Source organism: Blennius ocellaris (genome assembly GCF_963422515.1).
Source record: "Blennius ocellaris genome assembly, chromosome: 14".
In the NCBI taxonomy this organism is placed as follows: Eukaryota; Metazoa; Chordata; class Actinopteri; order Blenniiformes; family Blenniidae; genus Blennius; species Blennius ocellaris.
In genome coordinates this window covers 9482636-9505182 of record NC_137663.1, presented here as the reverse complement: position 1 = coordinate 9505182, position 22547 = coordinate 9482636, and the positions used below count along the sequence as shown (strand labels likewise).

The following is a 22547-nucleotide window of genomic DNA, read 5'->3' as shown; positions in this document are numbered from 1 at the left end:
TCATTCAGCACGCACCACCTGCCTTGCATCAACCAATCACACACCGACGCATACACACACTCGGAACAGTGGCAAGATCACCACAATGACAACTGAACCAATAAACCACCTGGGTGATAACGGACCCTAAATTGCCCCTCGGTGTGGATGTGAATGTGTGCGATTGTCCCGTCTCAGTGTGTTTGTGATGTAAAACAGGGTGGATGAATTCTCTGGTTTGTACACATATGTATAAATCCGGTAATAAAATGTTTCAAAAAGAATTTGTCATCAACTGAAGCTGGTTGTTTAAGAAGCTTTATTTATTTATTTTTTTCTTCCTCTGGAAAAGTCCAACCAGATCCAACCTCGGCGAGAAAATAGGAAAGCTGTGTGATGCGCTGACAGTAAACGAGTTGCATACCTCAATGATGTATATATATTTAAAAAAAAACAGCACAGACACATTACCATCCATTTGAAAGCGTCAAGCCCTCTGTAGGGAGCAGAATAAAATACGAGTGGCTGTTCAGGCACTAACAGGACCTGTTGATATTTGTTCAACACATTTCAGAAAAATCAGTTTTACAGTGTCAAACCTGATTTTCACTGAGTATTTGCTTTTTTACTATGCCCGACCTCAAAAAGTAGACCTTCGAGAAAAATTACAATACTTTGCAAGCAACCATGACAAAAATAAAAACTTAAGATACAAAATGGTTTTCAGATTCCGCCCTCTCTGAAGAATCGTGTTTGTGCGCTAATCCAAACCAAAATCCCGATGTAATTGTACTGCAAATATATCAAGTTATGAAAACGAAGATGGAAGCGAAAGTTTTCAGGTCCCACAAGCTTCAAGATTCCCTGAGGTCACATTCAGCAGTACAATCACCAACACACCAACAAAAAAAAACCATGAAGGCATCTACAGGTGAAAAAAAAAATGGCCAATTCTGTTGAGACATTTTCGTGATGCGTTCGAATCGTTTCCAGAGAGTTGACGGCTGAATGTGCCCCCCGCGCGTCGGAGAGTGGCTGTTTTCCTAATTGACCAGATAAACCAGAGTGTCCCCGATGTCGGCGCTGAGGCCGTTGTCAGCCAGAGTGATCTTCTTCTCCTCCAGGTTGACGTTGAACACGGACGTGTTGGAGATGGGCAGCTTGCCTTTCTCTTCCTGGCCCAGGACGGGCACCCGGCGAGGCCCCGACACGGGGTCCTCGTACCGCATCAGCTTCACTCTGGACAGATCTGTGAGGGGGAGGGAGGGAGACAGAGTCAAGCAAAAGTGGCAGCAAAAAAAATAAATAAAAGGGGTGGAGGGGGTTTGTATCAGAAACATTAAAGACACAGTGAAGAGAATAACTGTCTTCAAAGAAAACTGGCCTGATTATTAACCTGCTCTTACATAAGCTCACGCCACTTAACATCAAACACAGACTGCCTGTGGGAGAGATCGAGTTGCAGGGTGTGAACGCTTTCATGAAAACGTGTTTCCAAAATAATGTCTTTCACCGCTGCTTGGCAGAGAAGATCTTGCTCATTTTTGATGGGCACTAGCAATATGCTCAGCTCTGCTGCTCATCCACCAAATGCTTTCTTACACATGAAGCACTGTGAGAAATTCAAATAATAAGGTTTTTCCCAGTGGTGTCGGCGGTGAAAAGTTCCAAAGAAACAAAGGAAAAAATGCCTTTAGTGTTTGTACATTAAGGTGTAATAATAACACCCAGAGAGAGACTTTCTGAATATTGTGGCTCGCCAGTTCTAGACGAGTCCTGACGGTTCAGAACTTCAGATGTTGGAGTGAACTCTGCTCATTAGCAGCACAATTTTTTGTGTAGCCTTCCCCACGCTGGTGAATCAAGACCATCCTGTGTCGGAGGTCTACAAACAATTCCTTTGACTTCATGTTGTCACCTGTGGGACCTTAAAGCGACGGTGTGTGCCTTTCCAACTCCTGTCTAATCAGGTGAATTCACCACAGGTGGACTCCAATTAAGCAGCAGAAACACCTCAAGGATGATCAGAGGAAACAGGATGAAACTGAGCGTCACAGCAAAGCCTGTGAAAACGTATGCAGATGCGATTTGATCTTCACAAATTTGCAAACATTTGAAAAAGAACAACTTCTTTCACATCGACATTATGGGGTGTTGTGTTGGAATAGGGCTGTAACATAGCAGAAAAAGTGCAGCACTGAATATTTGACGGATGCACTGTACCACTCAGAAGTCATTTCACAGGGTCTTTAAACGCAGTTTGGGAAGTCTCCACGGACACAGATTTTCTCAGCGACTTGGCTTTGCTGTATTGTTCTGCCGTTTCTAAAAGTATGCAAAAGCCTGTTCTCCCAGGAACGCTCAAAGTTTAGGAAATGCTTTTACACATATGATCCCTGCTTTGGAACAGTTTTATTGCCAATACCTGCAGAGAGAGCCCCGTACTTAATGTCTTGGCTTTCGTCTGACAGTGAGAAATGAGAGTCCTCACACACTGACATAAGCCTCTCTAAACTTCTCTGAGTCATTAGAATTTCTCACAGGTGACGAATTTCTCACAGTGGCGAGTTCTGTTCCGTTACTGGCTCAGTGGAGGCTCAATGCTCCAATACGCCTCATCCAAATACACGGGCTGTCGTCAGGCATGTGCAGAGCTCGATGGCGACGTGAATATGTTGGAGCAGGGACAGTTCTTTTAAAACCGATATGATGATGTTAAACTTCCAGAGGACAGTGCCCAATTACATTATTTTTGAACAATGAGAAATTTTGTTTCTTGATTTCTGGAAGCAGTTTTTCTGTCATTCATTACAACGTAGCAAGCGAGATTAATATTGATGAAATTATCACCCCGGCACTAAAACATTTTAATCCGCCGATACGTCAGTTATCAGAATCTGGCCTAAGAAAATCCATATGGGTTGAGTCGTAACAACAATGACAGATGGAAGCAGAAGAGACCAGATGAGAGGATTACTTCGATGAACAGGAATAACTATCAGGGTGATGAACATTTCTTGTATAACGAGTGTCTTGTTTATCTGAATGACCAGCCATGATGTTTTTCACAAGGATGATTAATCAGAGAACATCTGAATGCATTCTGACTAAATAGTACCAAGATGAATTAAAATATGGACTTGCTCAGAATGACTTGTTTCGAATATCTGCAGTTTTGACAAACCTTTGATGAGCCTGTTGATCTTGGCTAGTCTTCTCACCACACTGTCTTTGGTGTCGCCTTGTCGGATGTCAACTTTGGTAGAAAACAGACCGTTGCATGGTTGAGGGTTTACTAGAGACACGCAGACTCCAGGCTGGAGAAATGGGCAAAAATCACACAAAACAACAAGGTTGCATTGAGAGTACATAAATGTTTTGGGTTGTTTTTTTTGTTTGTTTTTTTAAATCACTGCCACAGTGGGGATGCATACATCCACCTAAGTACCTGCAGAGGGAAAAATATGCACATGCACTTGAAAGATCTGCAACCAAAACAACATGAGGGGGGAAAAGGTGCAACAGAAGAAAAATAAGCTCAAATTTATCTCTTGACATGGAGATAAAGTTTGAGCAGCCAACACACAACGAGAAGCTTTTACCTCCGATCTGAAAACGCTGAATGGTTTCCCAGGGCAACAGTCCTCCTTCACTTTGTCATCACCATCGCAGGCAAACAAGACATCAATCTGCTCCAACTGCCGAGGAAAACAACGTCAAAAAGATAATCAGCGCTGCACTCCACACGAGATAGGGTTCATACAGGTTTGTTTGTCATGCACACTGACAAATGCTGGTGTTCTGCCACTTATTAGAGGAGAAACAAAGCAACACGACTGTAAACCAATAAGAGAGAAGATGAATGGTCTGCATAAGGCTGGGGTGAAATTAGCTGCTGAAAATTATTAAAAATGTAAACAAAGTCTTGACAAAAAAACATTTCCTGGACCACAGTGTTAGAATTAATGATGATAAGGTATGTGTATCTCCTATCTTTAGTTAGGATTTATTGAAACAGCATACTTTGATTCATACATGTTTTTGGACAAATATGAATAATTTCTGCAATGCTCTGAAGTCTGTGCTGGTTTCCCTAAAGGGTCTTAAGGACTTGCATTTTTTTTTTCCTGACGAGGCTAAGCCTCAGCGCAGACAAAAGTATTAAGGGATTTTCAGACTGACAGCTGCAGATTGTCTCAACTTTTGCAGAAGTGTGAAACTCGGCCAAAAAAGCGGAGGTATTTCTGAAGAATGCAAATGCTGAAACTGCATCCTACTGTTTTCATATGCATTAAAAAAGACAAACAAAAACAAGTCAAGTCTCTCCCTTTTAACTCTGCATTTTGAGGAGATCTGCGCTGGTACCTTTTGCAGGTGGGTGTTGTCATTTCACCTAAACAAATCGTCCTGAGTCGGGTGAGATCACAAAGATATTCGAGGAACGTCTGCCTACCTCCAGAGAGTTGGTTAAGTAGACCAGGTTCTCCATGAGAACAGCACGCTCATTGAACTCCAGCTGCAGATCCAACACTCTGGGTCCGTTCTTCTCCAGGTTTTCCTGAAGAGTGAAAAGCAGAAATAGAATTGAATAACAGTCAATGCAGGATCTTATTTCTTTACGAAAGAAAACATGTTTTCGTGTCTATAGTTTGGCATCACACGCAAAGTTCACTGTTATGTTAATGCCACAGCAGTAAAAATCATTTGAAGGGGGGCTTTATAAGTCAAAAATATGCCCCAAAAAAACTGAACAAACAAACAAAAAAAAAAACATCAAACAATGTGAGCCGGGAGAGAAAACAACATGAAAGCCGCCAGACCAGCTTGAGAGACGGAGCGCGGACCAATACAGAGCTCATCATGATTATTTATTAGCTTCATTCTGTTTGATCACTGCAGTGAAACGGCAACACTTCAACAAAGCCCAGAGCACCTGTGAGATATGACACGTGAAATTTTAATGAGCAACATGCTTCCGTTTCATTTACGAGCAACTTGACCTTTACCCAGTATACAAGCTTGGTAGAACAGTGACTAGAACCACAGTTGCTTCTTTAACGCGTCGTTATTTGTGATCGTTTCAGCAGTTTTTCTGGTGAATGCTGCTTTGAGATCAATAGAACAACTGACGGAAATCAAAAGGAATCCAGAAGCAACGCAGCTCAAATGTGAGACATGAGGGTGAGAACCATGAACCGAGACATTCAGAACTGCAGCCAAGTTGTTGACATAAGAAACTCACACTTTTTTGATCAATGTTGCAAACAAAGAAAAAAAACACAAAAAAAACACTGTCAATGTGTTTTGTTTCCTTTTGATCAATAAACAGACTGAACACATATTCCTAGAATTCCTTTGTGAAGTCAACGCAACACTTGTAGAAATCAATTCCGCCATTGTTTGATACAAAGAACAATAAAAAGAAGAAGAAGAAAAAAAACTGCTTTTGAAGACGTACACTATAATCTCTTCAAAATGACTGAGGCAAACTTTAAACCAATCGTCAGCCAAGTTGTGTGCAAACACAGTGGATAAGCCACCTCGTGGACGAACTGTTGAGTTACCGAAGCAGTGAACAAAAAACAAACCTTGAAGAGCAACTAAGATGTTTTGCAATTGATTACCGACAAGGAATTAAAGAAGTAGAGAGATGGAGAGCAACTTTCTGCACACACAAAGAGTCCAAACAGATTTACCTTGATCATGGCAACAAAAGGCATCACTCTCTTCATGTACTTCTTCAGCTCGGGCAGCGCTCCCAGCTCGGTCGCGATCACTTTGTTGTCGGGAAGGACGCCGTTGTTGCTCTGGAGCGACGTCAAGAAAGCAAAAACTTAGAATTACAGTTGGCGTACAATAGACGGATGCGGTAAGTTCTTCAAATATGGACAACAATGACCCCTTGCACTTTTCCTACGAACGGAATGTCAGACTCGACACTGTGCTAGGATGTGAGGATGTCTCGTACCTTGTAGTGCTTGCCGAGCAGGGACAAGGCGCTGTGCTGCCACGGCGGGTAGCTCATGGCCACGTAGATGTTGCAGTGCGAAGGTTTGCCTGGTGGCTTTGACTCACCTTTCTGTTGAAGAAAAAACAAACACGGTTTACAACTGAAAGACGACGGCAGAAAAATGGCTGCAAGCATCTTGATCTTTTGCAGAGGAGACAGAAAACCTTTATCGCGAGATTATTTTCCATCCGTGCAATTTTCTCCACTCCCCCAAAAATACGTTTTTATTTTTCAACTTTTATACAGCGACAAATTACATCACATAAATAACACGAATTTACTGCTTTTTGTGAAACAAAAACAATACAAACAAACAAACAATAAACTTGCTCCTTGTTATAACGATTCAATTAACCAGTGGGTGATAATACATTCAGGGATGAACAAAGCTCAGACCTGCAGAATCAATCCAATCAATAAGTAAATAACTGAGATGCACAGTAATCGATAATTTACTTCATCAGTTTGATTTAAATTCTTAACATAGTTAATGAACTCCATCCATATTCTCTCAAGGTTTAGTTGTTTAGCATTTTATAAGTATTGTGTCCTTACTAATGGTAAAATTGATATTTGCCTTATCGATTGCTTGACAGTTGATCTATAATTTAATTTCCAGAACAAAGCCATGCATTTTTTTTCACATTGATCAAGTTGATGGTCAATAAGTAAGTCTTATTTTCTTTATATAAAACGAGCAAGAAACGATTTGGGATCCAGTAAAATGTGTTTGGTTACTACCAGCGGTTACTATTACCGGTACTATATACAAATTTGCCTTTATGTCCACCAGCATTTGAATTTTAAATCAGATTTATGAATAACACATTCAAAGTGTGGTCTAACATCCTGCCCCCCTTTTCCTGGTTGAGCAAAAACATACTTCAGCCTTCCCAACAGACATTTGGCTTAAAACTATTCTTATTGTATAGAGCAGACTGTTTCTCCCGTCTTTTCTCTTTTTCCATCATGTTTTCATTTTGCCTCAATGGCAACAATACGTTTGCAGCAAATCAATAACTATGTCCTGGAACCAGGAGATATCGGCTGTTTCAGATCTTGTCAATAGTCATTTTGCTTTCTTTCCCGCTTCCAGCAGACATTTATCGAAGTGCCAAACTGTTCATAAATAATGGACTAACTTCCCCACAGTGAACAGAGACTTGAGTTTGTACCATACGTGCATTGCAAAGAATAGCACATGTAGGAGGGTCGTGTAGTTGAGTAGTATAAGGAAACAACATCAATAAACTATACGTGTTTTGAAGAATTAACCAGAGTTAAAAAAACAAAACAAAAAATGTATATCTGCTTTATATTTATTCTTTGGATCCAGCTTGAATGACGTAAAATAGAGGAGTTTGTGAAACTCGGATACCAATGTGTCTTTATCTCTTTAATAACGATCATCTTCATCATCTTAGTAGCAAATTATGCTTGAGCTCAAGAGCGACTTTAGACCTGAAGTGTTCTCTGGAAGTGTTCAGTCGCTCGAAACTGGATTCAGGCATGATGAATTGCTGTTAAACCGCAGCTCCATTTTATGCTGCTGGTGCCTGATATTCCGAGGCTCGTTATTGTGCGGCATTTTTCCATTTTCTGCATCATTGTACTCCACATCAAACGACCATCAAACTGTTAAACAACACCTCAGGGAGAAAAGGCTGCGACATATTGCCGCCTCCAATTAAATTACTAGGCCTAATGAACACTTTGAGACAAGAGCTGGATTTCATTAAGAAAAAATAAATAAATAAATAAAATATATATAAAAGCAATCAATTCCAACGTCAATATTTATTCCAAAATTAATTAAAGTAGTTACAATAGTGAAGTGAAGACGTAATACCAGACCTTGCTTTTGGGGGGAAGCATGTACGCTTTGAGCCTCAGACGCAGGTCGTGAGCCGTCTCCATCAAGTACTGAGACGAGCGGATCAGGATCTCGTTGACCGGCCCGGCCACAGGCCAAGAGGCCTTCATCAGAGAGCCCGTCTGGGAGGGAAACGGGGAGCAAAGAGGATGAGGAGTTAGTGAGGAGGAAAAATGATTCATGTCTTCTGGTCTAAAGACAAACAGTTAAAAAAATGTATTAATAAAATGCTGCGGCTTAAAGCTTACTGGAGTTATCCAAATCCCATAAACTACACAGGGAGATGTTACTCAAAACATCTCCCTGTGAAAAAGGTCTGGTTTTACATTTTTGGGGTTTAGTTTGAATACAGATTTAAGTTTATTTCAAGACTTCTATCTGACTGTACTCGTACTCAAAAATCTTTACGTAAAATAGGAAAGTCTTTCTCGTTTTTAAACATTGATTTTCGACAAGATATTAAGTATTTTTCACTTTATTATTCGACCGTCAAGTTGGATAGTATTGAAACTATTTAGATCTAAAGAAAAACCGCATTTTTAGCTTATTTTAATCCTTTAGGATACTCACCTGGTAAAACTTAATTCTAGATTTAAAACTCTTATCTCAAGACTTCTTATCAAGTAAAATGAACTTGCTGCACGGAAAGATCATTTCACTAGTTTAATGTAATGTTCTTTTGAAATGTATATCTCACAAGTATATGCGACGCCTCACAGATTGCCGTGTGTCCAGAGTGGCCCTCAGCCTCATAACTAGCAGTGCTGAACACATGGTTGAAGAAAAATACTGGTTTTAGGGCTTTTTGTTGTTGCTAAGCGACAGCTGGGTGAAAAAAAAAAAACAACTCACACACAGCAGCGCTCCTTCATATTCATAAATTTGAGTGTTAAAAATATTCTTGGCTCTCTGTGCTTTTGAAGGCATGTAACACCGTGTGCAGTCGTTTGCCAAGATTCAGAAGGAGTGTGAAGAAGACGGGCTCCCCGCGGACAAGCCCATCAACTGTGGAAATGTGTCAGCCGCCGCTGCACAAAGGTAAATGAACAGTGGGATCAGTTCCACTGCAGGCACACATAAAGCTGGGAGGTTTAGAGGCTTGATCCCAGGTGCGCCACATAAATGCAAATCAACACGAGCAGTCAAATATATTTTCCGTTTCACTTGAAAGCAAAACAGAAGCTGAAGGGAGCCGAGCCTCAGAATTCAACACGGAGCAACACGAGCCACTCGTCACATGAAGACCACGGCGAGACGTTGGAACGGTGTCTCTTACCTTCCCCAGCAGACCCCAGGTGTATTCACAAAGGTGCGGGCAGATGGGCGCCAGCAGCAGAGTTTGTCTCTCGATGAACTGGAAGACGAGGTCTCTGTGCATCCCTTCGATGGCCAGCTCCCGATACTTATCTTTGGCGGCCTGAATACACACGGTGAACGTGTCTAATGGTGTAGAAGGGCCTTCAATGCACATTAGGTACCAGTCGATACTGGACTCCTTCCGTCATTCTGTGTCACGTCGTATCCACATTCACTAAAATATTTACCTGGAACTCGAAAAAGCCCGTCTTCAGCGCCTCCTTGTACATCATCCTCTCATAGTGCTGATCCGTCTTCTGGATGCCTGCATTTATCTCACTGAAGCAAACAAACACATTTTAATCACTCTGCAATATGTACCTATTGTAGATCAGCAGGTAACTGTACTGAAAGCACACTGAAGGTCAAGATTTTCTCAGGAAACTCCTTTAGGTCGCTTCGCTTGGCTTTCTTCCACTGCAACTAATCACAGTGTGTTCATTTCACTTTAAAAAAAAGAAATCTGCATAATTCTCCTGGTCTTTTCGACCTGTATCAAACAGTGTCAGGATGGTCTTTTAAATAACAGCAAAAGGAGAAAAAAAAATACACTCTCTGAAAGACGGCTATAATTAAATCTTTCAATATTTCCATGTTTCAGCGAGTCTAATGTTATCATTCATACGCACCTTTGGCCTCATATTAAATAAATAAATAATTCATTTTGGATGTTGCTGCTTTAAAACAGTATTTGGATATTCGCTCTGTGCTATAAACTACGGTGTCATGAATAGAGTACTAGTACTCCAGGGGACCTCGGGATACAATGGAGGTGCATCAATGAATGAATGAATAAATAAATAAATATTTTAGTGATTAGTTACATATTTCTTGTGCAAAATAATTAGACTATAACCCCATTACTAAAAAGTATGTGAAACGGTGACAATCCACATGGGTGAATCAATATTCCTACACTTCACTGCTATGAACCTTAAAAAAGTATTTGAAATTAAACTTGGTCAGCTAAAAATCTATAAATCTATTGATTTACTTTGTTCCTACTCACAAGGTCAATGTTTAGTATTCAAGACACTTAATGGCACAATGCTCTAATGCATTCTAATAATAAGCCTTTCTCCCATTACAAAGGGCTGGAAATGGTCTGCTTAGCAGAAACTGTATGCAGAAGGGAACATTATTGGAAATAACCTTGAGAGCCACTAAATGAGGGCTTTCCTGTCGCCCAGGACCTATTTTTGATTGGCCCCAAGCAATCATCAAGCATAATTTACTTACAATCAAAGGTGCAGAAGCAATGAAAAAGATAGAAACATTAGTGTGAGCATGGACCGTTATCCGAGTCCATATTAACGCCATCACAAAGACATCACCAGACGTTACTTGCTGCATTTTAGTAAAACAATGACTCATTTTATGCTGCACTGGAGTTCCAACTATTGTACTGCATGCACTTCATGTTATTTTTGTGTGCTTGTGTGTTTTGATTCTCACTTATAGTGATCATTTCTATTTGTCACGATATGAAGCCCTTTGAATTACTCTGTTGCTGAAACGTGCAAAACAACTACAGATGCTTGGGTTTACTTTCATATGGTCGATACTGCTAGTTTTAAAACACTACAATTATACCAACATCCTCCAGATTTTTATGAGTGGACTGGTGCTTTGCTGAGGGGCAAATACAGACAAAAAAGAAAAAAAAACACCTCCACTTAATGAGGTGAAAGATAAACTTCCCATTTCCCTTCTCCGTTAACTTAAAATTGAATAAGACCTTGCCTCCCATGATGTACTTATCATGGGAGGCTTATCATACCTGGAGAAGACGCGATCATTGAAGGTGTCAGCAGGTCCCGTCCTCAGGTTGTTCTGGTTGGCGATCATCTCCTTCACCCACTCCACCCAGGTGTAGAGACGGAGGATGCCGGCGTCAGCCATGGTCTCCACAAAGTTGGCATCCTCCACCGTGTCGCCGGCATCAGCGAGAGCCAAACGCATACCTGCCAGAGGAAAAGAGGAGGCGGGTTACAAGATGGGCTCAGTGGCCTTTAGAATCTGAATCGAACATCAAACATCCACGCTCTGAACACCGCATTCCTTTTCTCTGCCAAATACATTTCAGCACCTACGTGAAGTTTGGAGCCTCCGTAAAAAAAAAAAAAAGAAATTTGTAGCATTTGAGAAAACTTCAGATACCCGGCAGACATCAGTGAGCTCGTAGAGAGGAAGTCGACTTAATACGTCTATCTGCTGTCGGAGCATGACGCTCTGTGCCCCCACGGTGGGACGACTTCAAGAGACACGCAGATCTATTATTCAGCTCTTTCAGAAGGAACAAATAAAAAAGGTGCAAAACAAACAAAAAGGAAAACCAGTCGGGAAAAGGCTCAACTAATCCCGAGATGGAGTGAAGATATGTGGAATAGCAGAGTCAATCCAAGTGCCATTGAGGCATGGATGAAGAAGAAAAAGGATCCAGAAGAAATGCTTCATCTCAACGGGAAATTTAGAGTAGGCCTTTCAGAAATACATCTGACTTAAAACATTATAACTCTTATGCTAATTTAGTATTTGCTTTTCTGAGGAGTCACTGAAGGGATGGAGATCATGCACATACATAATAATCCATGATTCCAATAGGGGGCAAAAAGGAAATGGGACAAGAATTAGGAGCATCTTGCAGGTAAATGATCATCAATATACACAGTAGTTGGGATCAGTCTGGAACAGAAAAATGAATCAAGTGGCCAAAGCAGTGTGAAAATTCCCTAATCTGCCCTGAATTAGCTTTACATCCACATTGTAAGATAATAGGACAAAGATATCGGGGAGTGAGAGGGGAACAGTGGAAGATTAGCAAAGAGTGGGAGGGAGATAAACCAAGTAAATGACTGTACCGTCTGCTGAAAACTTGTCTATGGCTTGGGTGAGAGTGAGGAAGTTCCCAGTCGATTTGGACATCTGGTGAGTAAAAACAAAAACACAGATGTGAGCAGTGAGAATCTTTCAAGTCTGACTGCCCACACAAGCTCGTTACAAAGCATGGTTCAAAACGACCTTAAAGTCTGTGTTTAAAACTACAGACGATCGCAAACCAGCAGTGACGACAGCTGGACTTAAGTGCTGGGCAGCACGCATCTTTAATGTTAATTAACAAGTTCATTATTGTCATGAGAAGGTTGAATTTTTGTTTTGCAGCAAGGTACTTAAATGTCTTTGCCTGTTGGACCACACCTGCCTGCAAATATCAGAATCTTAAAAACACATTCTCATTTTATTTCAATTGATCTAGTTTTTCAGACAGACAATGTTTATTCCCCAAACTAGAGGTCTGGAACCTTTACGATTAAAGGAGCCACTTTTGCGTCAAATACATTTTGCAGCTTCAAACTCTAAGAAAAAAAAAAAGTCTGATGTTTCATGACTTCAGTGGTTTATTTTTTTGGGTAAATCGTTTCAGTTGATATAGCTGTTTTGACTGTCATTGTACTTTTTTTTTTTTTCATTTGAAGCCACTTTTCTAATGTTTTTTTTTTTTTTTCTTCATTTTAGATGTTTCACTAATTTTAGTAGTTAACTATTTTGCCTCCTTTAAAAATGATTTCAGACCCCTATCGTAAACTGACTGTCCTGGGCACTTTAAAACTAAACAATCACAAATCAGTCTCAACTATGATAAAGTGTCCAAAAAAAAGACTCGATAACTTTAAATTCTACAGATTGTTTGGGGGGGTGACAAGTTATTTTTGATTGAACTTTTTTCAAATTATTTCTAATTGAGCGGTTCACACAACGTGAAAACTTGTCAGCAATATATAATTACAGAGATTCTTCTAATAGAATGGGTTTGTCTTATTTAATGCTTGTATATATATCGAACGGATAGATTTAATCAGCTTGTAAACTTTAGATCTATCCAAGTAAGGACATCTGAAAAAACAGTGATACCATTTGATTCTTTAAAGCCAGAAGGTTCCTTGGTGGAAATGACTTAATATACATCCAATGGCATTACATTTCACACCATTATCGCAGGACACACCTTTTCAGAGTTCAGCAGCAGATGTCCATTCGCTCGCACAGCTTGTGGCCACTTCCCGCTTTGAAGGAGAGAAAACGTTCATGGTGTGATTTATCACCTTCAACACCTTCGTCATCAAGTTAACCTCAATTCCAAAAGAGCACACATCTTGTAAATCGAAGCATTTCTTTGTCTGATATGATCCAGTGAAGGCTGGGCACACAATGTTAGTAAGGAAAATCTCACATAAATTAACTTTAAAAAAAAAGGTACAAAAATAATTTTTTGTGTGAGCAAAACAAAAAAGCCCATAATTTGCTTAACTTTCAAATACAATTTAGATAGAATTGTTCTTTCAGACAGCAGAAGATCGATGAGTAGAGTGACATTATAAACCAACACAGTCGTAATACAATTCTGCATATTGAAACTGAATTATCACATCACATCAGATTTTATGCGTTTCTGTCAAAAGGTGCCTTTTGTTTTGGGATTTTATGAACACATCTGCCTGGTGAAATGCAGACAAAATTATCACACACAAAAAAAAGGCTCAAGCTGATCAAACAAGCAGAGTTAATGCAGGTCAGGTTAAATGCGTCAACTCACTTGTCTTTGGGCCACATGGCCACATGGTTGTACAGGTAGTAAGACAGGTGGTTGGGCACCAGGTCTTTTCCAGACACGCGGACGTCCACGGGGTACCAGTACTCAAACTCCCTCCTGAGCTTCTGAAGATGCTCTTTTGGGATGTCCGTCTTCGGGAAGGGGGACGTCTTGAAGAAGATGAAGTCCCAAACCCCCCTGGTCATCTGCTCTGGCCTGTCGAGCAGGTAGAACAGAAATGTACCGTCATTTTGTCACAGTAACCAGGGACGTGTGACAACAAACACACTGGGGGCATATTTATCAATCGATGTGCAAATAACTCATGATATTGTAGGACAGTAGAGCTAAATAAAATGTGTTAAAAAAACATTTAATAACTTATTTTTCCTAATTTCGACAATTTTCCATGACCCAGAACTGAGCCATGGAATCAGCTTTAAAATGTCCCTAAGGTTCACATGTCCCACTTTCAAATAGTGAACTAACCCTAACCCTAAGGGATTGAAAATGAAATGGGGGGGAGGGTCTGCTATCTGAAATCTGAACAAACAGATATCGTAAATTAAAATAGAACGCATTAAATCTGTTGTTGCAGGTAAGCGATTGTTCCTTAGGGTTCATGTCTACGGTCTTTTGAAGGCAAACAAAACAAGGCCTCAGTTGGTGTGTGTGTGTGTGTGTGTGTGTGTGTGCGCGTGTGCCTACTTGATTCCCAGTGGCGACTTTCCCTGTCCGTTGAGCACGCCTCCCTGGAGGAGGTGAGCTACGGTGTAGTAAGCCATGTAGATGGTGGAGTCCGATAGCGACTCAATCAGCCACTGCTCGTCCCAAGGCAGCCGCGTTCCTATGGTAACCAATCGCCATGCACGCACACACCAGGAGGGACAAACACAGACACGCCCATGTAAACGAAACAAATTGTAAATGGAGACAATGGCAAGCCCCCCTCTGTATTGTCAGTCTTGTTGAATTTGCCCTTTTGTCCAAGCTGCTTACGCCGTGGCAGCGAAAGAAAACATCTACGAAGACAAATTAATTTATTGTAATTCCTTGTAAACAAACCAAGATGTTACCATTGTCAAATACACAGAATTAAACCACAAGAGACCAAACTGTTGTTTTGACAGATGACGCATTAATCTGTGCATTTTCTGCTGATTTTCGCAACTTTCAGTTGGAAATGAAGCAACTAAATCAGCAACCAGTTTCTTGATTGCATGTTTGTGTCCGTCTGCAAAGATATGATTGCAAAACATAACTTTGTACATTATTTATTGCAACAGAACTTTTAAGAAAAAGTGAGAATGTGCTCAGTGTTAAAAATACAGATTTACTGTTGAACTTTAAAGCCAAGTGATTAAGCAATACAGTATATATGAAGGTGGCTGCATGCACTCATATTCCCTAATTTCTTGTCAATCCCATCGTCACTTTCAATCAAAAGCATTCAGATTGATTGAGAGTAATGATTAAAAGCAGCGCTTCATAGTTAAAATCTGCACTTTGTTCATATGCTGGAGAGCTGCATTTAATAGATGTAAAATGTTGAGGTGAACAGTGAAAGGACAAGACATAATCAAGTCTCCAGGAGAACGATCCAGAACAGCATAAAGGACAGTTTTTTGTTTGTTTGCTTTTTTTGTTTTGAGAAAACTGAACTCCATATTCTGACACTGAGGGGTGTGTCTGGAGGATGCCTCGACTGCACTGCACTGTCCTGCACTGTTTGCCAGCTGGCCTTCAGTCTCCGTCTATTCCTGGACGCAGAGGTTGTTGCTCAGTATTTTTTTCATTGGTCCTCTGTCTCCATCTATGGACCGCAAAACAATCCAACCCAAGGAGACATTTCATGAAGCTTTTAGTCAAATTCATGGTTAACAAGGAGAATTGTCAACATCAACTTGAGGTACAGTTAAGTATAATTTAGGCCATTACATAATGTCCATGATTCGTCATCGGACACCAGCCAAACTTACCAAGACCGTAGGTACGAGAGCAGGCGTGCTCCTGCAGCCATGCCAGAGTTGCCTCAAAGTTTCTCCTGGTCTCCTCGCAGAACCTGTCGAACATGTTGCAGAAACCGTTCAGAAAATACCGTTTATTAAAATCTTTTTGTACTTTGATATCTGCTTCAGCCTTCCGCTGACAATGACGAGCAGTAAAAGTATTTGAGGTTGTTTTCTGTCCTCTATCGGAGAAAATCTGACAGGAACGACTATTTTTGTCTTTCAGCTTAATAGCTTACGTTTCCAAAGACTTGAGCGCTTCATTGGCCTGCTGCTTCCACTCAGCATCCCCATAGTCCAAATACCTGAAAGAAAAATACATTTGATAATAAAAAACTAATAACACTTAATTCTTAGCACACGTCATACAAACCCTTAGTGATCAGATCAATATATCTACTATAGACTCTTTCTTCTACATGTTAGGGTATTTTGAAACAGAAAAATATTAAAAACACTTTGCAACACCTAAGTATTTGTCTTAATAAACAATGTTGGCCATTTTACACAAAACTGAATCATGTACTAGTAAAAGCAGATTTGATGGCATTTATCCTGATTTCTGTGACAATAATGTACAACATTGAATCTATTCAGAAAAAAAATAATTTGTATTTGTATCAAGACTTATCTACGAGCAAATCTCCCGTCGTACTCACCACTGATCACACAGAGCCACCACGCACTCGTCAGCCGAACGAGACATGACCTGCTTTTCAGGCTCCATGTAGATCATGGCCTCCCCCTGCGATTCAACAGCACATCCAATCACCATCATTCAGACAGAAAGACACTTCAAAAACACACCAATTCTCTCTAAATGCACAATAAACATTGCTGGACTGCACTTGATGATTTTCACAGTGAATTTGAAACAAACTGACCTTTTCCACCATCATCTTCTGGATGGGCTTCTTCACGTCCTGGACCTTCTGGCCTTTGTATCCCTCAACCAGCATAATCTGAAACGGGAATTCATTCTCAAGAGAAATCTCACACTGGTGCAGGTGTGACTATTCTGATCTGTCCACTGTTATTGCCTTTCTGACAAAGATGTGGACTGAATGCACGCATACTGTGATTAAGTCCTTAAAATTCTTATTTATCGATGGATTCTGAAATGGCAAATGTCAAATAAAAGACTCTGGCCTATTCCGTTTGAATGCCATGCAGTGCAGCTAATTCTTGATCTTTTCAGCGTTACAGAGCTGAACTAAACTATCCGAGTGCAGCATGAACCCAAAAGTCCGTTAATGAATAATTTACTCTAGCTTTAAGGTTCAAATTACTTGATTTGTGCCTGGGAGATAAATCATACACCAAGTTGTATCCACCGGGGGTTTAGCAGAGAGGCAGCGTTTTTTTTTTTGCTGAGCTGTGCAATGGTGTTCTACTCATTAAGCGCCATAGGAGCTCACCCCTTCATAAAATCCCTTCAGGTACACCCTCTCCTTGGCTTCTGCCAGCTTGTCCTTGTCGTTTTGGCTCTGGATCTTCAGCTCGTCACACACCAGAGGAGCAGACAGATCGCCAAATCCTGGGATGTTTATGATGGCGATCTGTCATGCAAGCAAATACACAGATGTTACTTTTTTTTTTTTTTTAATTTGCAGCCGAGTCTGAAATGGTATTTTAAGTTTATTCTCTGTAAAAATCAAAGAGACATTTGCTGGATTAACTTACCGGCTCAAAAGGCAAAACCATTTTGTCCTCAATTCCAAACTTCTCCCGTAAAGCCTTTGAGGAAAGAAATTAAGTTTAATAAAAGGTAAATAAAGAGTAGAATATAGTGTGTGTGTTTTCAAGTGATAAACAAAGCATGGAAAAAAAAAAAAAACGGTTTTCGGTGTATGAAAACTTGAAACACATTTTAAATGGCATTTCTGAAATATGGCTGGTCACCTGTTTTTTCTTGATGTCTCTGAGAGCAGCAATGTCATCAGGAGCATCAGATGGTACGCTGGTAACTACTCCAGTGCCTGAGGAAAGCACAGCCGAGCCATAACACATGAAATTATCCTGGCTTCTTTTTTTTTTTTTTTTTAACTTCACTCTACACTTTTGACACTAATCAGTGTCCAAACAATTCCATTATAGCAGAGAATTACAAAGAAATTAACTGAAAGCTGATATTCAACATGTCACTCATTAGTCTCTTTTACTTTAATAGAGAGGACTTTTCACTCTCGCTCACTTTCTGACATTTCAACTCCATCATTCAGGAATTCCAATTACGATTGCGGAAATTCATCAACGGGGCACAGAACACAAAGAGACAAACTGCACCCCTCCAGCAACAAAGACCAGAATAGATAATACTGACGTCTAACAAAGCAGAGGAGGTCTGCAATTAGGTGCATTTGATATGTTTTCAAATGGTCTACCTCGGGGGGAAAACAGCAGCCATTTCTCTCTTCTTTTAACAGCCAAGAAAAAAAAACACTTCGAGGTTCCATGTTGACTTGCTTTTCTGAGGTCGTGGTATGTTTTGTGCCCATCATTTTACAATCAATGCAATATTGTGAGATTGTGTGTATTCAGAATTGAAGCAAAAAGCAAAATCTCTGCAATTCTATTTGGAATTCATCATCTTTATCAAAAATGTATTAGATAGCTTTTTTTGAACTCTTGACTAGTCACATAGATCCAAGAGGAGTATTTGTTATTCCACATACATCCAAACTAAACTTTGCTTGGCACTAAAAATCTATAAGCAGTAAGTAGAAATGTCTACGACTGTGCTAATCTGAAAAAGAGTTAAAGATCAAAAACTTTCAGTAAATTAAGAGCTTGAATCAAAAAGGTAATACATTGACGATATTAAAAAAAAATCAGAATTAAGGGGAAAAGGAAGGAATAGGACGCTTCACAATACAACACAGTGTGACTGATGTAATGAGATTATGTTTAACAACAATATCCAAAAACAAAACTTTAAACGGTGCAGTTTCCTGGTTATCTGTGTGATGCAAGTTTGTCGAGTCGTACCTTTGTCCTCCTTGATGGTGAGCATGGGCAGAGCATAGATGATCTTGTAGGAGGTCAATGGGGCACTCAAGGCACAGCCCAGGATATCCTATGATAATAATAATAATGAAAAAAAAAGCAGAATCTGACTTACTGATTCAAAGCTCAAGGGGTCCATGATAAACTTTAAATTTAAACCTTGAAGTCTTTTATTGTTGTGGCACGGAGTCCACATGATGATAATGTCTTTATTTTCACAAACCCAAAATTGCTACAATTTTAACATAAACATAATGTCAATGATATTTTATGGTGCAAAATAGAGTGAAATATCCACAAACTCTCCTATAACCATTGCATTTGATGGCTGGTGTGTCAGCTTCGGTCTGTGTAATGTTGTGTCCACTGGTATTCAAAAAAACAATGATTTCCTGGGCAGGATTGGAGCCTCTTGTGGGCCGGTTTTGGACCACGGGAATAATGTTTAATCCCCTTGAGTTCAAGTATTTCAGAAGCTTTTGATAGGTTCCATGTTTTTAAGCACGATCTCAAAGATATTTTCATGTAAAGAAACTGCTTGCTTCTTCTACATCATAATCTATTTTATGTCATACATATTTTTTTTAAAGTTTGTTGGAATTGGAAGCAGCACAGAAGCAAAGCGAGTACCTGCCCCAGGATCTCCATCACCACTGGTACGACGCCATTCTCCTTGGTGAAGCCCTGAAACGACATGTTCCTGGCAGACCGGCCGGTGCAGATGAAGATGTCTCCATTGGTCGTCTCGAAGGCGACGTACTTCATATCTGGCCTCACCCAGCAGTTGGTCTGACCAAACATGGTCTCTGGTCTCAGGGTGGCGGCCACCAGGAAGATGTTTTTGCCTTTCATGCCACTGCAGAGAGAACAGCAAGGACTTCAACTGTACATATGAACTCTGCCATATTCATTAAGAGGATTTAAAAAGGGGGGGGAAAAGTGCAATACTCTCAACAGTGTTAAGTCTTTGTTACCTGCTATAGAAGACTTTGGATTTGAACTTTGCTGTGTATGGTTCAACCATCTTCATCTTGATGAGAGTGTACTCCTGAGGGCCAACTCCCTGTAAGTGAAGGACAGTCAAATGTAAATCTACCTCACATAACTACACACACAACTACAAGATTAAAATCTTGCATTAACCCTCAGAAAAGTGTTTAATAGAAAACAATGGCTGAAAGTTTAGTCCCCCGAAAAAAGGAAGTCACTTTACCTCTCCCGTTTGCCTGTCATGGTCCATACATGGCTGGCCGTCCCTTGGTGAGTAGATGGTATACCTGCAAGACAGTCCAGGGTTGTCATGGGTAAAGATTCAATAATCATAGTCAACTACCCAAATATGAACAATAATTCCAGTTGTTGAAACATTTTAACTAACAAAGAATCACAGACACTTCAGGTAAAGTGAAAAAGCAACAAATACAACTTTGTTCTCTCCTTAATCTTTCCTCCAATCATGAAAGGTTTACAGGACCACTTTACCTTTTACCAAACTTGATCTTCTTTCTTTCCTTCAGCATGACAAACTGCCATCTGACAAACGAGTCGTAGAAAGGGTTCACGTCCGTGGTGATGAATGAACGCCTCCAATCGACCTGTGAGACAACAACATTAATCATTTTAACTTTACTCAGTGCTATTAAATCCCGGGGACTCGAAATGCTAGTATGTGTGTCCTTGTATTGTCATAGTGTTAATATGAAGAGCAATCTTATTAATCAAAGCATGGTTCCTCCCAGACAGAAGCCCCCCCCCCAAAAAAAATAAAGCACAAGTTGTTTACAAACATTAAATTTTCAGGATTAGTCACCTTGACGCCCATCTGTCTGAGGTCGTGGACAGCCAAAGGAGGGAAGTACTCCAGCCAGTGGTCAGCATTGGCAAACTGGGAAATCTCATTGTCTTTCAGGCCCAAAGACCTCATGATGTCCCATTGGTAAGTGGCAGATCCAGATTTGGCCACAGCTTTACTCTACAGTAAAAATAAAAAGAGGTCAAATTGATATGTCTGGTATTCATAGAAATATAAGTCAGAGCGAAAAGGATCAACAATGGGTTTTTTTCTTCTTTGATACTGACCTTCTTGCCCTTTGCTTTGTCCTTGATGATGATTTCGTCAGATGCCTGTGGCTTCTCCTCCTTCTCTTCCTCGTCATCAGGAAATTGAGGAGGGTTACCATACAGCTCCATCTCCCTCTTCAGCTTGTCTGCACAGGCCTGGTGGATAAAATATGGAGTTGGGATTACTACTGGAAAGTGCACCAATAGGAAACAATGTCAATGCAAATAATGTAAGGATAGCAGTACTAGTCAAGTTCCAACTTCCCAAGAAAAAGAAATTGCTGCAGGAAGCGACTTGTATACTGAATTTCTTTCATAAAATAGTGGCATGTGAAATCTCACAATTTCAATAAACAAAATGAACAATTATCATTATAACACCATGGCACCAACGCTTGTTTGCAATACCTCCTCACATAAATGGCTAATGTAGCCTCTTACCTTGATTGGCATTCCTGTGCAGTGCAGCCCAAATGGAAAGAGGCAATTCTTTCCTTTCAGACGCTGGTAACCAACAGCAAACTGTCAGAACAAAACGGGAGATCAGAACGTCAGAGACAAGTGATCTGAAAACATCAAGTTTAAACATTGCAAACAAAGTTCTGCTTGAAGTTAATGTGCTTGTTCTTTGAATCCTTACCTCGCATTTTGACAAACTGAATGTATGACCAAGGTGCAAGCGACCATTCATGTAAGGGTAGGGGAAGGTGACAAAGTACTTGTTTTTGCTGGGAGTGAGAAAAGAAACAGTAATTTGTGAACAAATAGGATTTGATGCAGGGATGAACTGTGTTTTTTTTTTTGCTTGCAAGAGGCTCGCCTTGTACTTATGATCACTGATTCTACCTGCAGAGCTTGTTCTGATCTCCCCAACGGCAACCAATAAAAAGCTAAATATACATGAGGAACAATGGGTGCTTTATGCATTGTGGCATTATGTATACTTTAAAGAGAAAGAACATCTGTTCTCACGTTCCTTCGTACAACGAACTCTTTCCTTAGCATATGCACAGCTCGGGACTAAAGTCAAATAATCATGCAGCCCATTTAAAGAGGGGGTCTCTCACTTTGTGCTTTCCCCAATTGTTGTAGGTGCGTCAAGCTGAAAAGCTCGCTCCTTCTCCCATTTCTCTTGGATTTCCACTTCAATCTTCCTCAAAAAGTCCAACTTCGCTGTTCCTTTGCGCTCCTTGAAAACAAAACAGCATCATGAGCCAACGTAGTGCGGTTTATTAGTAAATCGTTTGGCAACCCCCCAAAAAAACAACAACACTAAATCTGCTGTTAATATCTGATCAAACGAAGCCAAGTGTCTTTTTCTGCAGAGGTTTCGACAGCTCATGCTAGCTGACTTAGCTAACAGCTGCCTTAAGTTAATGTCCACAGAGGGAAACACGCATCTTCCAAGCATTTATCAGTCTGAGGTGTGAATAAACAAGAGATTGACGTACCGTCATTTTAAGCCAGGCCAACAGTTCTTCGTTACTCTGTGCTTTAATGAGAAATAGAAAGAGTTTGACAAGAGAAGAGCCACGCCGCCGGTGTCTGGCTGACGACACATAGGATCAACCTCCCGCGTTGCTTTCTGGGTAAAGTAGTTCACGCACTGTGAAAACGTAGTCTTTTTTTATTTGCAACTACGTTTATTATCCATTATTTGAT

The 22547-nt window shown here is 40.3% G+C and overlaps 1 protein-coding gene across 1 annotated transcript; it reads right to left on the bottom strand.

Annotated features, from left to right (window-relative positions):
• On the bottom strand, positions 1-22428 carry lars1b (leucyl-tRNA synthetase 1b). The gene is made up of 32 exons (XM_080509461.1): positions 22337-22428; positions 21953-22074; positions 21526-21613; positions 21327-21407; positions 20904-21041; positions 20635-20796; positions 20307-20419; positions 20038-20101; positions 19799-19887; positions 19455-19680; positions 18807-18894; positions 17721-17797; positions 17502-17555; positions 17237-17377; positions 16703-16780; positions 16478-16563; positions 16058-16123; positions 15789-15871; positions 14518-14656; positions 13813-14025; positions 13225-13282; positions 12080-12143; positions 10999-11182; positions 9407-9497; positions 9139-9279; positions 7844-7984; positions 5948-6058; positions 5676-5786; positions 4433-4537; positions 3582-3677; positions 3164-3296; positions 1-1228 (listed from the first exon to the last, which is right to left on the bottom strand). The coding sequence occupies exons 1-32, from the start codon at positions 22340-22342 to the stop codon at positions 1023-1025; spliced, it is 3555 nt and encodes a 1184-aa protein (XP_080365587.1). The 5' UTR covers positions 22343-22428; the 3' UTR covers positions 1-1022.
• Between the last annotated feature and the right edge of the window lie 119 nt (positions 22429-22547).